The sequence below is a fragment of the Amia ocellicauda genome, chromosome 13 (assembly GCF_036373705.1).
Source record: "Amia ocellicauda isolate fAmiCal2 chromosome 13, fAmiCal2.hap1, whole genome shotgun sequence".
Lineage (NCBI taxonomy): Eukaryota > Metazoa > Chordata > Actinopteri > Amiiformes > Amiidae > Amia > Amia ocellicauda.
In genome coordinates this window covers 22,992,968-23,006,846 of record NC_089862.1, presented here as the reverse complement: position 1 = coordinate 23,006,846, position 13,879 = coordinate 22,992,968, and the positions used below count along the sequence as shown (strand labels likewise).

Here is a 13,879-nt window from a genome sequence, read left to right as displayed (position 1 = left end):
AGTGTGAAGTGAAGTATTTGGAATGCCCAAAGGTATTGACAAAATCAGACAAAATGATTACTTTAACCTCAATAAGGGAGCAAGAATCCGGGGACAGAAGTGGAAATTAAGACCAGGTGCATTTGGGACCAAAATGAGGATATTTACACTGAGTCTGGAGAAAATGGGTTTACTGTGTGTTTGAAGGGCTGATTCTTTTGAGTTTCCTTTCAGAAATATATTAGAAGTACATAAGTAATTACTCAATACTTCCAGCCCAAAATTGTCCATATAATGTAAAGTGTTACCGTCTTTCCAAGCTATCAATTTCGGCAAACAGTTAAGAATGACACTCCTTTATTTTTATATTTTATTCATTTCATTTTCTATCCCTTAATCTAACTTCTGGCTTTGACTTGCCAAGTAAGTCATTGTACAAGCCTGTAAAACTAAAACCGTGGTATATGAACAGGCCGCATTTAAGTGACAAGCGGCAGTGAAATGAACTGCCTGCTGGAACTGAAAAGAAAGTACTGCACTTCCTTCTTCCTTGAAACATCTCCTCCCATAATGTGCCATTCTAAAGATAGGATTCATGTAGTCATTGGCCCATTCAGTAAAACCATGTTAATCTCCAAGCAGTAAGGAAGGACAGAAGGAAGGAAGGAAGGAAGGAAGGAAAAATTGTTGAATTGACTAAGCAGAGCAAAATAACTTTCATTGAACATGAGAACCGGTCAATGCTATGACTGCCCTTCCTACCAGGAGAGTGAGTGGGGCGGGGGGGGGGGTCTCCTGTACGAAGCGTTCATATCGCCAGTGCAGTTAAAACTCCAGTCATCATCACAACATTTGGCTGAATCAGCTTTGCTTTGCTAATATATCAAAATACAATACAAAAGCTTGAGGCATGCTTTTAAATGTAATCAAAATAACTGTCTTAATTTAAACCAAGAGCTTAATGAGTCAGTGGTCTTTGCTGTATACAGCATTTCATTTTCTTCATTTTACTGTATGAGCCTAATAGTGTTTTTCTTGTTTTTCTTTAGATTTTCTGAGCACCCCACTCTCTGTATACATACACTATGTGGTTTGGGGCTGTAGGTTTTGAAGCCCTGCTTTTGTTTTTCTCCAGAGAGGCTGATACTAGCAGACACAGTCCCTGGAGATGGGGAGTGGTACCATATAGTACATTAGCGAGCAGCTAAGCTTTTTCCACCGGGGACTGGCGTGCTGCTCTGCCAGTAACACTGAGCTTCAACCTTGACAGCTTACTAATAGCAACATGCATCCATTCCCAGTGTGCAGTGGAAAAGTGCACAGGGCTGCTCTTCAGACCGCATAAACAATGCATTCAGCCATGCGATGACATGAGCAGAATCTGGACACTAAATGTGAAGCAAGCCTTGTTAGTTACTGTGCGTTGTAAATGTTACAGATGTGCAGCAATGTATGTGGGCTGTCTTGTGAGGAAATGCAAGGTTTGCTACATGCAATTACATAATTGACTCTGCTAACTCCCCCTTAAGGAACCAAGTTGGCTTCTACTAGTCATCATTATCTTACATTCATATTTTATTTATTTTAAACAAATTGAAAGCACATTTATATTATTTACTCTGTTAACAGGACTACTGTATCAATTTGATGTTTACCTAAATAATAAATACATGCAACCCTTAGGCATTAGGAAAATAAATACAAACTAAATTGCACAGAACATGAAGAAGAAATACTATTGTAATCCTTTCATGTTGCTTACAAACCCTAGTCATGCATACCTCACTTTGGTGCAGATTAGACTATACACACAAGAGTTTTCACGTATAGTAAGCTCAGCACTTTATTACAGAGACAAGATGGCTGGCCCTCTATTCTTCTGTGATGAAGGTCTCTTGACAACAACTTCAGCAGTATTTTCTGTTTAATAAAGCTCTTTGCTGAAATGGAAAGCATGCAGCCATTATTTGATTGATATCCTCTCCATCATAACAAATCAAATCTTTACCCTCCAACTCATCGTATTAAAGATCTGTATTGGGGCATGCAGTTGGTGAAGGATACCGATTTGGCAACACTGGCAAGGAAAGGGTGATAATCCTAGTTTGCTCGTGCTGTATGTTTCCCTGAGAGATAATACTAAAGAAATTGCTTTTTCTCCTTCTTGGCCTCTTGCACTGTAGAAGCGGTAAAAAATAATAGCCTCTGCTAGAAATAACATTTCTTTGCAGCTACAGTACATGAGCACAAAGAAAGATGATTCTTTCAGACGGGTACAGCATAGTGCTAAGAGAATTAGATGGCTCAGATCAATTTTCAGGTTGTCAATAAGCCATCAGGATGGGTTTCGGCTCCATAGCAGCAGCAGCAGCAGATTATAGCACAGAGTGTGTGGCTGGGGGAGGGTGTGTGTATGTGGCGTTGTAGAGTTTCAGCTGGATTTGGTTTCTTCCACTCCACAGGAAGGTTGCACAGGAAGATTTGTTGGCCTGTGCACTTGGGACCTCATGTAGACAGTCTGAACATGCTTTGTGCACATGACCTCCACTCTTTCTGCATCACGATCACTAATGAATTCATGTAGTCTTTTTGTTCTACACACACTGTGTCTGTGTGTCTTTTTCTGTGGCTTGACTAAGGCGAGGTTAATGTACTGTAGCGCTTCCATTATCTATAGGGACATGTTCCTTTATGTCCTCTACTTAACGGAGATGCATTACATTCTTGCATTGTTGGAGGCTAGCTTGGCAAATGTTTGTTGACAATTTTGTGACCAGCTTATCTGGAGAAGGAAATAAAATTAATCCGAAATGAGGAAGCCAGTTACCCTGCCTGGCTCGACCTCTTGCTAGTGCCGTGTCTTTTTCTTTCACTCTTTCTTTTGCTCTTTCCTTAATTAATTTACAAATTGGCTTGGTATTTTGTTTCATGCACCTGCCACTCAATTATAATCAGATCCTTTGTTGGGATTGCCTTTGGAATTTCGGGGCCTTATATTCAGAAGAATTATTGGGTTTTGAATTACGTTGTCACAGAATTCTTAGCATTTTGTTTGTGTTGTTGTTGTTTTTTATGCTTGCATGCCTTTGAAAAATCCAAGCACATATTTTTGAATAGGGTTTAGATGCTGGAAAAGACTACAAAACACTTTTATACCTCAAAGCAGTCTAGCTATGTTATTGGCAATCAGTTCACAGAGCTCTTTACTTCAATTTCAGTAGCACTTTAGTTTACTTTTTCTGGAATTAAATTAACTCTTCCCATAGCTACAGTTCTAAGACCATGGTGATAACATGTACTGTAGGACAGCTAACTGATTATACATTATTTCTCAAGGAATACTACAAGAGATTTGGATGTCATTTAATATCTTTGGGTGTCTTTGTGCACTGTAATATTTTATTTTGTCTAGTCACAACTGAGAGGGCATTCAGCTGAGCAGATGTATATTCTTGAGTAGAAGTTTAGAAACATGTTGAGAATCTGACTTTCATCTCCCTCTTTTACTATTGGCCTAGAATATGCTTTCGTCTATACAATACTGGGCAGATTGTGTTACTGTGCTACTGAAGTGAAGTGTGTGACAAAAGTAAAAGGCAGTGGCTGGCTGTTTGATTGACAGACTTGGGAATGCGGGGGTTATTCGTGATTTACATTATACAGTATCTCCATGAGACCAGGGCAAATCATTATGCAAAGAATATTCTCATTCCAATTCAAATCCAAGCGTTCCTTTAATAGGGATTAGAACCCTTGAGATTAACACCTCTTTTAATATTCCATTACCAAGGGATCTTCGCTACTCAGCGTCCAAATTGGCAAGTAGTAAATATATAAAGAGCTTGGTTAATACACTTTTTAAAAAACTGTCAGTAATGTCTTAATAACCTCAGAATGACTGTGGGAGACAAAGGCCATACTTAATGGACCCTATTTCTTTGTGAATCTTTTATACAATGCACTGTGGCGATATAATTATATTCTATATATTTATGTATCGTATGTCTTCAGTACGTGCATATTCGTCAGTGGGCTGATAAAAATATAAATTCCACCTTCTTAGTGGGCTAATCTTGTGTTAACACCATGCTGGTCTCTTCTGAGATTCTCTCTGGCACTGGAAAGCCACCGTTGATACTGTAAGCTTTATTAACCTAAGCCTTATTTTTACTGTACAAAACCCACTTCCATACTTACACAGGGACTATTCCTGGGAGAGTCCATTACACTGTTTGCAATCCTGCAAGGCCTCATTAAAATCAAGGTCATTTTTTTCACAAAAGCAAAATGTTTGATACCCATACAATCTAAAGATGAAATGACAGTCCCCTACGACAATTAAAGCACCATATTGTTATCAAGCACCATGTGTATGTTAATGGTTTACATTTTGTGTTGCTGTGATTTAATTTATGCATGTTTGTTCATTTCCAGTTCTGTTGTTTTTTCCCCCCTCAGTTGTGGAATGCCTGATTTAAAATCTTGCTTTGATTTTGCACAACCCATAAATTAGTACTGCTAATCCAAGGTCACTAAAATATTCAGTCTCTCCACGTAATTATATCTTCAGAGAACCTAGCCAAGCTATTGAGATTAGAAAGTCTTAACTGGTGAATAGGCTGTACGTTTATTTTAAGAAGAAGGGGGGGGGGGGGGCTCTTAATAGGTGCTTTTACAACCATTTGTAACTATAACTCTTTACCTCTCCTTTTTTGTGATTTCAGAACAACTTATGTAAGCTAACCTATATTTTATTTTACTGAGTACACTTTTCAGTATTGTACAAGAGTTTGCAAATGGCCTTTCTGTTTAATAACGAAAGCTTTTTTGGCCTACAGCAGTAAAATCTAAAATGTTTTCCGTTCCAAAAATAAAATCCTAACAATATGGATGCTTTTTTCTTTTTTTTAATAAAAATCCAAAACACGGGAGCGCTTCAAGGTCTGCAGCTTGAACCACTTACTGAAAAAAGACAAGTACTCTCTAGCTTCACTACTCTCTAGCTTTACAACCCTTATTTGTAAAAACCAAATAAGGAAAGAGGATTGTGAACTAGGCTGGTGTTCCCTGTATATCTGATGGGAAAAATGAGAACATTCCCTGATCAATAGCCCAGCAGAGGTGTGCGATTGTTGTACTGTTCAATTCCACATCTGTTTAAATAAATGAATATTAACACATACAGTTTAAGCAGTGACCGTGGCATCAGGGAGACAGGGGGGCAAGTCTTTTGAGGTTGTTGATTGAATAATTACTACATTAGCCAACTAATGGTTTGATTAATTAATGTCAGTGATCTGGGGATTAATTGCCTTGGAGACAGAGTGTAGGTAGGGTCTATCAAGGTCATGAACATGCTTGATCTTCTAATTCTGTGTGTACAGGCTGAGATCCACCTGCTGGGCAGCATTATATCTTCACATTATGAGAGCTTTACTGAACATCTGTGGCTGATGTCTCCCCAGTGCTGTCTTCATTGCACACTATAGCGTTCCCTTTAATTGCAGACTTGCAGAGAGCTCAGACTCCAGTCGCAACAGTCTCCTACTATCAGTCATCCGCATAGAGACCTACACAGTGTGCCATAGTTGGAGGCAGGATTTGGGCAGTGGCGCAATTTGAATTATGGCCATCTTATACATCCATGCATTCCTGTCTGCTGCAGGATGTTTAGTATTTGCAGGGGAAAGCACTTCCAAGCAATTCTGTATACATATTTTACCATTTATAATTGTGTACAATATTTGCAATTGTAACAAATTATTTTATGTCATGTTTTTTGTAAAGCACAGTTATTTGTGTATTATTTGATACTGAACCTTGTAAGCAATTGTAATGATAATGGTGTACTGTGGAGGTCCTTGTAGTTGTCATTCTAGCAGTTGTGGAAATCCCCTCTCTCCCTATGCTGTATTTGTTTTATATGTACAATCTATGAAATTTAAACAACAAACTGAATAACTTTTTTTGTATGTAGTAAACTGCTGCTGGTGACAAGTAGCTAAAACAATAAAACGGAAATGCAGTGGTTACTTTTCATATAATTAAAAATATAAATGTTACAGCAGTATTTTAGAACATAATGCAGCAGGATCTCAAATAAATGTGAAATAAATTGAAGTTTGAACCAGAAGCTGCTTTTGCATTAGGATACAGTAATTGACATAAATGACACCCTGCTCTTCAGGATAAATGAGCTCTTTATCGCCGCCTTCTTTGCTTCAAGCAATAACCTTTGTACTCGTCTTTGTCAAGATGGTTGTGACTTTTTGAAAATGCCTGGGTTGATATCAGTATCTGACTCATAAAGGGAACACTACTAATTTGACACCCTTTTGAGGTTGTCTGAAAAAATGTTCACCTGCTTTGAAAATGAGTATTGGTATATTATAGGCTAAATTCATACTGTGCCAACCAGCAGGTCTTCAGTCCTAACATCTCTGTAGCACAGTGGCTTTTTCATTCAGACAGAATCGTACTGTAGCCTGCTGAAAATCTGCCGGGTCTTCGGTACTATTGGTCCTTTCTATGGACACTTTGAATGGATTAGAAAAATAAACATTGCACAATACTGGATTAAAGTGAACATCATGGTACATCATACAGTCTTTTGATATATTGAAACTGTCTGGAAAAAATCTTGCAGAGTCTAATACTGGATTTTATTTCTAAATATATGTTTAAATGTATTAAGTCACAATCCTGTACAATAAACTATACAGATTCCTTCCTTAATTGGAATTTCTGAGATGAGACGAGAGATGAGAATAATGAATACTCACTTGCAATTGGACTTACCGGATGTCACCTATTTGCTCTTTAATTAATACCTTTTAGGATATTTACTGGCTGTATCAAAAGACTGTTGGTAGTTTGATGCTCATGGTAGTAATTTGAAGCAGCGGAAGGAATCTGGCAGGAGGAGTCCTTGTATGTGTTTAAGACTTTTAGTGTCGTTGTTATTTGGTTCAGACAGGAGCTGATCTGTCTCATGACTCGGGTGAACAGCACTGCTGCTTCAGTTTAGAACACAGCCTTGAAGATTCCTGAATTTTTAGAATATCCTGCTCAGATTTTCAACATTCTTTTCATTTTGCTGTCTTTTTTCCCTCTTGAGCACTTTTCAGCCATATTCTGGAGTTTTATAACTAACTAATGTAGTCTGTACTTTTTTGCTGAAATAATTAACACTAGAATTAATGAACATGTATTAGCAAGAGAAGGAAAACCTAAACACATTTTTTCTTAAGTCAAATTGCTGGAATTTCTAAATTGAAAGCATTTAGTGAAAGCACTTGTGAGTAAGTACACCATTAGCCTTTTTGTAATTTTATACTGTGTTGTGGAATATCGGCTCTAAGGGTAGGTTCACAAAGGCGGGGTATGGGGGTAGGAGTGGCAGTGTGAAGCAAAAAGTAGGACGTTTTTTCAAAACACAATGTCTGTCCGGTTTTACTAACACAGAGTTTATTTCAGTTCAAACAAGACATAACGTAATACATTCTTCAAGAAACCAAATCCGTATAAAGATTATTATATGAATTTCAAACTGTATCACGAGTCTTTGACTTAGGATAATAATAGCTGGAAATCTTTAAGACCATACAGGCCAGGGTTAGCTCAAATAAGGGAATGTAGATTCAGTAACAGATCAAGAGATACTGTGTGGGTCAAGCAAGTGGAATAGTTTACTCTGTGATCCGTGCCGAGTTGGATTTCTCCTAGTAGATACTGGACCATCTCTGCAGGGCTGCAAATGTGAAAAATGAAATGTATACTGCATCCATCCTTAAAAACAACTATAACTATAACATTTGTATTTGGCATTTTGACTTCACTTGTGACTTGGTAAACCATTGAGTGTGGGTTATTTTGTTTATTTTTACAACCTTGCTTAGGAAAGCTTTTCAACTGAATAAGCTTCCTGATAATGCCTGAACTTTAAAGTGCTGTGTAATTAGCCCTTTATTTATGGTGTCTTAACATTTAGGCTAATGCTTTTTAGTTTTTTTTTCAAACTTTCTGCTTACTTGATGATAATTTCTCTCAATGTGCTGTACTTTGACTGTGCCCTTTTGGAAAGGATTGACTGGATAGTGTGTGGGGGTGGTGCTGGCCATGAAAGAGCTCTGTCAAAACTGAGCGATTGGTGTGTTGAAGTACTGTGGTATATATAACAGACACTGCAGTATGGAATCTCAGGTGTCTGACGTGGTGAAACTCTGCTGCCTGCGACTCTGTGACTTACTGTTGCTGTTCTCCCTCCCCAGGCATTCGACCTCCCATCATGAACGGGCCCATGCACCCGCGCCCGCTGGTGGCCCTGCTGGACGGCCGGGACTGCACCGTGGAAATGCCCATCCTCAAAGACGTGGCCACTGTGGCCTTCTGCGATGCACAGTCCACACAGGAGATCCATGAAAAGGTACAGTGACATCAAAGAGCTGGGCCTGAGAGAGCCACTGATACACCAATACAGGGGGACCCACCACAGGGGCACCTGCAGTTGTCTGTAGAATACACAGTGAGCATGCTGTCTTTCTTAAAGGTTAAAAAATGTTAATAATTCTTGTACAGACTACAAAAACCTCAAAATATGCTACTACATTTACAACATTATACAATGGAACACAAGTGCTTATATAAATTTATATAAATCCTTCAGTGTTTTTATTGTTAATGTGTATTAATTTTTCAAAGGATGATAAAGAGAACTTTGCTCAGAGCACAAACTACACATACTTTTAGACATCTTTGTATCGAGCTTTTAGCTGGCGTTGCACCCAGCCTGGGAAGTAACACATTAGGAAGGGTTAGGATAACTGTAAAACAGGGAAATAGACTTCTATAGTAGTTCAGAACTGGACCATCTGCCTGAAATGCTGAGGACATATTGTATAGTGTATTTTGCAGTTGTTAAAAGCAGGCCACAACCAAGTTAATATATGTGTTTCTACTTAGTATATTGGGTAACAATTTACAATAGGTCTCCTTAGTTACAGTGTATTAAAATAGTAGGTACTCAGTAACTACATCTTAGTTTTGTTTACAAATGCATAATTACACTGTTCTTATGAGTAACTAACTAAGATGTAGTATTTAAGTACCTGCACTGTTAATACACTGTAATTAGGGAGACGTATTGTAAAGTGTTACCGTATATTTTATTTAGTTAATATATTAGTTTCGGTCCTTTAACTCATCAAGATGCCATGATGCTGTATGTGTTGATATAACAAGGTGATGTGCAGTCTGAACAATTTATTTTGCTTAATGTCTTGTGAACAACACAGTGGGGAAAAAACTTTACAAAAGGAAAAAAATAAATTAAGGGCCCAATAAGTCTAAGCAATTAAGAGTTTTGAAAAATAGGAGACACTGAAGTTCCTCAAGGAACAGGATTCAGAAAACTTATCTTAAGAGACCAAGGCCTGCCTAGCACCCAATACTGCACAACATTTGTCAGATTCACTAAAACGTTTAAGCGGTCACTTAAAGAGAGTGCTGTGGCATCTTCAGTTTCTTGTGGTATACAAGTGAAAGAGACGCTTTTACGAAGATGAGCAATGTGACCCTCCCCTACCCGTCAAACACACCCTAATCTTCACCACAAATCACTTATAAACTGGAAAACACAAACAAAAAACAACTTTGCCGGAAAATGTCTGTTTATAAGCCTTGAAAAAAATTGTCATGCAGTGTCCATTTTAAGGTGTGGGTATATTCATTCAGGAAATGAAAACCAGAAAATATGTGTTCCTGTATATCTTGATGGAAAGGCGTGACTCTAAACGGAATATTCCTGCTCATGCACATCAAATCTTGATTGCCTGCAAGCGATGAATAAACTCATGCTTTAAAAAGCCTTGCAACCGTGTTTTTTCCTGGTTTACTGAGGGCAGGGAGAGAAGTTTCCTGTGACTCTTGTGTGACCTTTAGAGTGTGGTCTATCTTTGGCTAATTTGCTGCCATAAATTCAACCCAGTGTAGACGGCAACCCAGACTAGAGCTTCCAGCTGGGGCCAAAGCTGGTGACAAAGTAAAGCCCCTGTTATGTCAGACATCAAAATGACAAAGGAGTTCCATTCATCTGATGATAAAATAAATTATACCATTCTATTTATAGATTTACAAACAAAAAAACACTCTGGACATACAGGAACAGAGCTGTCCAAAGTGGGTTGAATGTAGGTGCTATAGCTCTCTGATGTAGTAACGGCAAGGGAAAACGAAAGGGCAAATTTGTTCTCTGTTGAAAACCCCACCCAGGAAAAAGACTCTGAACTTGCATCCAAACCCTGGGGATGGTGTCTGAGTTAAGATGAATTTGCCGACTCTACGGGTTTTGAGAGGAGGGTTTTAAGAATGCCCTCTGTGCATTTAACTGTTGATTTGAAACACGACTGCTACATCATGAAGCAGTAGTGAGGTGTTGGGTGTTTGTGAGTGCTTTCCGCATGCAGGTGCTCATCTCTTCAGGAATTAACATATATGCTCAAGTTAGGTTTATACATTGCTTTTCTCTGGAAATGAATTAAACATAAGATGTTTTGCATCTCGGAAAGGAAATTACTTTTTTGTGTAATGAAGTGTGTAATGTCACTTCCAAACAGAAACATATGCTGAAATGCAAATAAAATTATAACGCCACTCTGCAATACACCATACTTACAGTGTGTTGCATTTGCATTATTTATAGAAATGGGCATGTCTTTTCCTTTCAGTGACATGATTTTGAATTTAAATAAAACTGAGCCTACTCTATTATTTACAGTGTGGCATTATATTTTGTTGCTTTTATTTATTTATAGTTTTGTTTCTGCCCTTGTTTATGGGATTTGTTTAAGTACTCCCCCCTGTTAAATATGAACCCAACAGTGCTAGGGGGTGGGGGTAAGATTACAAGATGGGAGGAAATACAAGGCATCTGTTATACTGACAAGCTTGTTTATCTGCTTGTCAAGGCATGCAATGAATTGACATAGCGCTAGTGCTTTGAGGTATAAGTAAAGCCTATTGCCATGTGCAAAACAATATTCAATTCACACACACTGAAATATTTCTTCTTTCTACCTGCTGTAGTGTGGCAATTATTCCATAAAAGATGCCTCTAGAAAAATTTGTTCAATTATGCTGTATTAATTTATTCCACTATCTGTATTGTTTGCATATTTTGCCAAGATGCCTTTAGCAATGTTTGTGTGTCCTTTGTTAGAGTTGGACCTACGAACAACAAGATTTTATATTTTACCAGCCGCAAGAAGCATCACTTATGGTTTGAAATCAGTAGTGCACTGGGGTTTGTTCTGTTTATTTGTTTGTTTTGTTTTTTCTTTTGTTCTGTTTTTGTACTGGAGGATGTCCAAGCAGAAAAACTGAAAACACAACCTACGATCAGCAAAGCAGATGGTGCATTTCCCTTGGCTGAGTCGAAAGCTCATTCAAGTTATGAAGCGAAAAACGATTGAGCTTGTCTCATAATTAATAGCTCTCTTTTGAATTTAATTAAGAAGCAGTGTTGCCTAAAAGAGGCTTTTGAAGGAAGGTAGACTAATCAAAACTTAAACCCAAAGATGCTGAATGCCAGTTATGTGGAAGGGGTACCAAAGAAAAGCATGGTGGCAGTTTCCAATAAAGATTACATGCTGTTTTAATTAACACACAGTAACACTGCCTCACTTTCAGAGGATCCCCTGGAATGCTGTTTTTTTAAGCTTCTACATGTTAATTAAATTGCAGTTCCACAATGTCAAGACAATGCAGGACAAGACTTTCTTTTTAGTAGCATGGGGCTACTTTGATCTTGCCTTCTGTGCTGTTTTTTTTTTGTTTGTTTGTTTGTTTTTTACATTTTTAATTACATTTTAATAATGGTTATTCGTTTTTTCGATATTTTTCATCTGGAGAAGTTAATGTTTGGCTAGTGAGCAAAAACCTGAGAAGAATGTTTCCTTTCGTTCAGCACATTGAAATGGTGTGATGGAGAGGTCAAAACAATAAAAGAAAGAAGAAAAATAATCTACTGCCATTTTTTTTTTTTTTTCTTTGGGTCTGAGAACTCCATTTCAGAATCATGTTTATGTGAGCCGATTCTTAAAACACTTGAATCTCTTTGTCCGGGGGTTCTAGCTGTGATATTTCTTTCTTGAGTATGTATCGGCTTTCTCATGCACACTAATCTTTGCAGGAATCCATAACTTAATCAGGAACTGTATATTAATATTCATTAAAAGCGGGGACAGATAGATTAGGCTTTTTATTTATTTATTTTCCTTCAAAAAATTCCATACATTTTAACACTTGAATAGAAGTAATAGACTTTTTTTTTTTTTTTTGTCATGCATTGAGTGTTATTGTTTATAATGAGGGTCGGGCTAATGGTGTGACTCCCCTTCAGAGGTGGCTCTTAAAATACTGTAATGTAATTTATACACACCTCAGCTGTTTTACTCTTCCCTTAGCTGAAGCTATTTGTTTATTCATTTCACACAGATATGGAGTGCACTTAAAAGAAGTGGAATGGGAAAAATGGTCATCTCCAGAAAGTGCCCATTAGTGTTCTATTAGGACTATAATTTTTATCAAGCTCGTGGATAGCTGGTGAACTTGACTTTACCGCTACACTGAAGTTGCAGCTCTTACTACCTAGTACCCTACTGGAATGCTGAAAAGGGTAGTGAGAGGTTTCAGTAAGCACTGCACTACACGTTTTCGAGGGTGGTGGAGATGTATTAATATGGTGCACCTGACTGTATTTGTTTACAATTAACTTGAGCCCATTTGAAAAGATTGATAATCAGTGATCAGCAGTGAATGGTCTATCCTTGCCCCCCCACCCGTTGTTAGCTACAATACAGCACTGCCTCCATTGTTAAATGAGTTTAAATGCATTAACTATTGTTCTGTCCCTCAGCCAAACACAAGGAGATTTTTACAGTCAGGTGTGTACTGTGCATGTCAATATCCAATAAAAAAAAATCTGAAAAATCTGCAAAGTCTTCAGAGCCATTTTCATGGCTGACTATAGTAGCACTGGGATGTTCTGCAAACACAGTTTCCGGTGCCTGGGTATGTGTTCAAATTGTGCTTGACTATACAGAGGTAGGCCTGTTAATACATGTATACCCACTCCATTAAACTCCCCCCATGTCATCTGTAAAGGGCTTGTAAATCTAAGGTAACTGGAATGGGATGGTCCTTAATGAAAGTGGCCTTGAGTTGGGTGAGGTGGCAGTGATCAGAAGATTCGGGGGTTAATACTGGCCACACTTGGTTCTGTTCTGGCATCTGTGCTTTTATCAGTGCAGACTGTGTCTGTCTGTCGGATGACAGAGGAAAAGCCCTGTTTGTATTCCTGGCTCCCAGCATGTAAGGAAGCACCTGTCTTGATGTTACCTTACATATCGGGGGCGTCTTCGTGCAGATTTCATCTCTCCCACTGTGGTGTGGGGTTTGTGGTGGTCAGGTGGAATAACACTTACCTATTCCAACTTAGTAGGTATTAATAGGCGGAAATAATTGGCAATTCTCAGCTGGAGAAAAATAAAAAGCACTGTGTTCACTTCATTCACAGAGGACTCATTCACTGCTAGAGTCATCCAAAACCGCTAACAAGACTTCCAGGAGTGAGGCAAATCGTTAAAGATATAAATTTGGTTAGCCGCACCAAAGTGCTGCACAAGAAAACACTCTTGTAATGTAAGAGGGGGGCTCGAATGTCATCACTATTAAATCAATTCTGCCAGTAAGGGGCTGTCTAATCACCACATGTTCACCAGAGCCTCTTGAGTGGAGAGGCTTGGGAATTTAATCAACCGTGGCCCTCTGCGCTCTCACAGGGCCGCTCAAACAGGCACTGATAGGTTTGTTTTAAGTGCTTTTTAGCTGACAAAATAAATAA

At 38.3% G+C, this 13,879-nt stretch overlaps 1 protein-coding gene across 7 annotated transcripts in view; it reads left to right on the top strand.

Moving 5' to 3' along the window:
* ctbp1 (C-terminal binding protein 1) overlaps positions 1–13,879 on the top strand; it is a 185,034-nt gene that overhangs the window by 151,380 nt on the left and 19,775 nt on the right. For all 7 annotated transcript variants that reach the window (XM_066720197.1, XM_066720204.1, XM_066720201.1 and 4 more), the window contains one exon: positions 8,250–8,404. In XM_066720197.1, the coding sequence (XP_066576294.1) occupies positions 8,250–8,404 (155 nt within the window). The remainder of the gene's footprint in view (positions 1–8,249; positions 8,405–13,879) is intronic.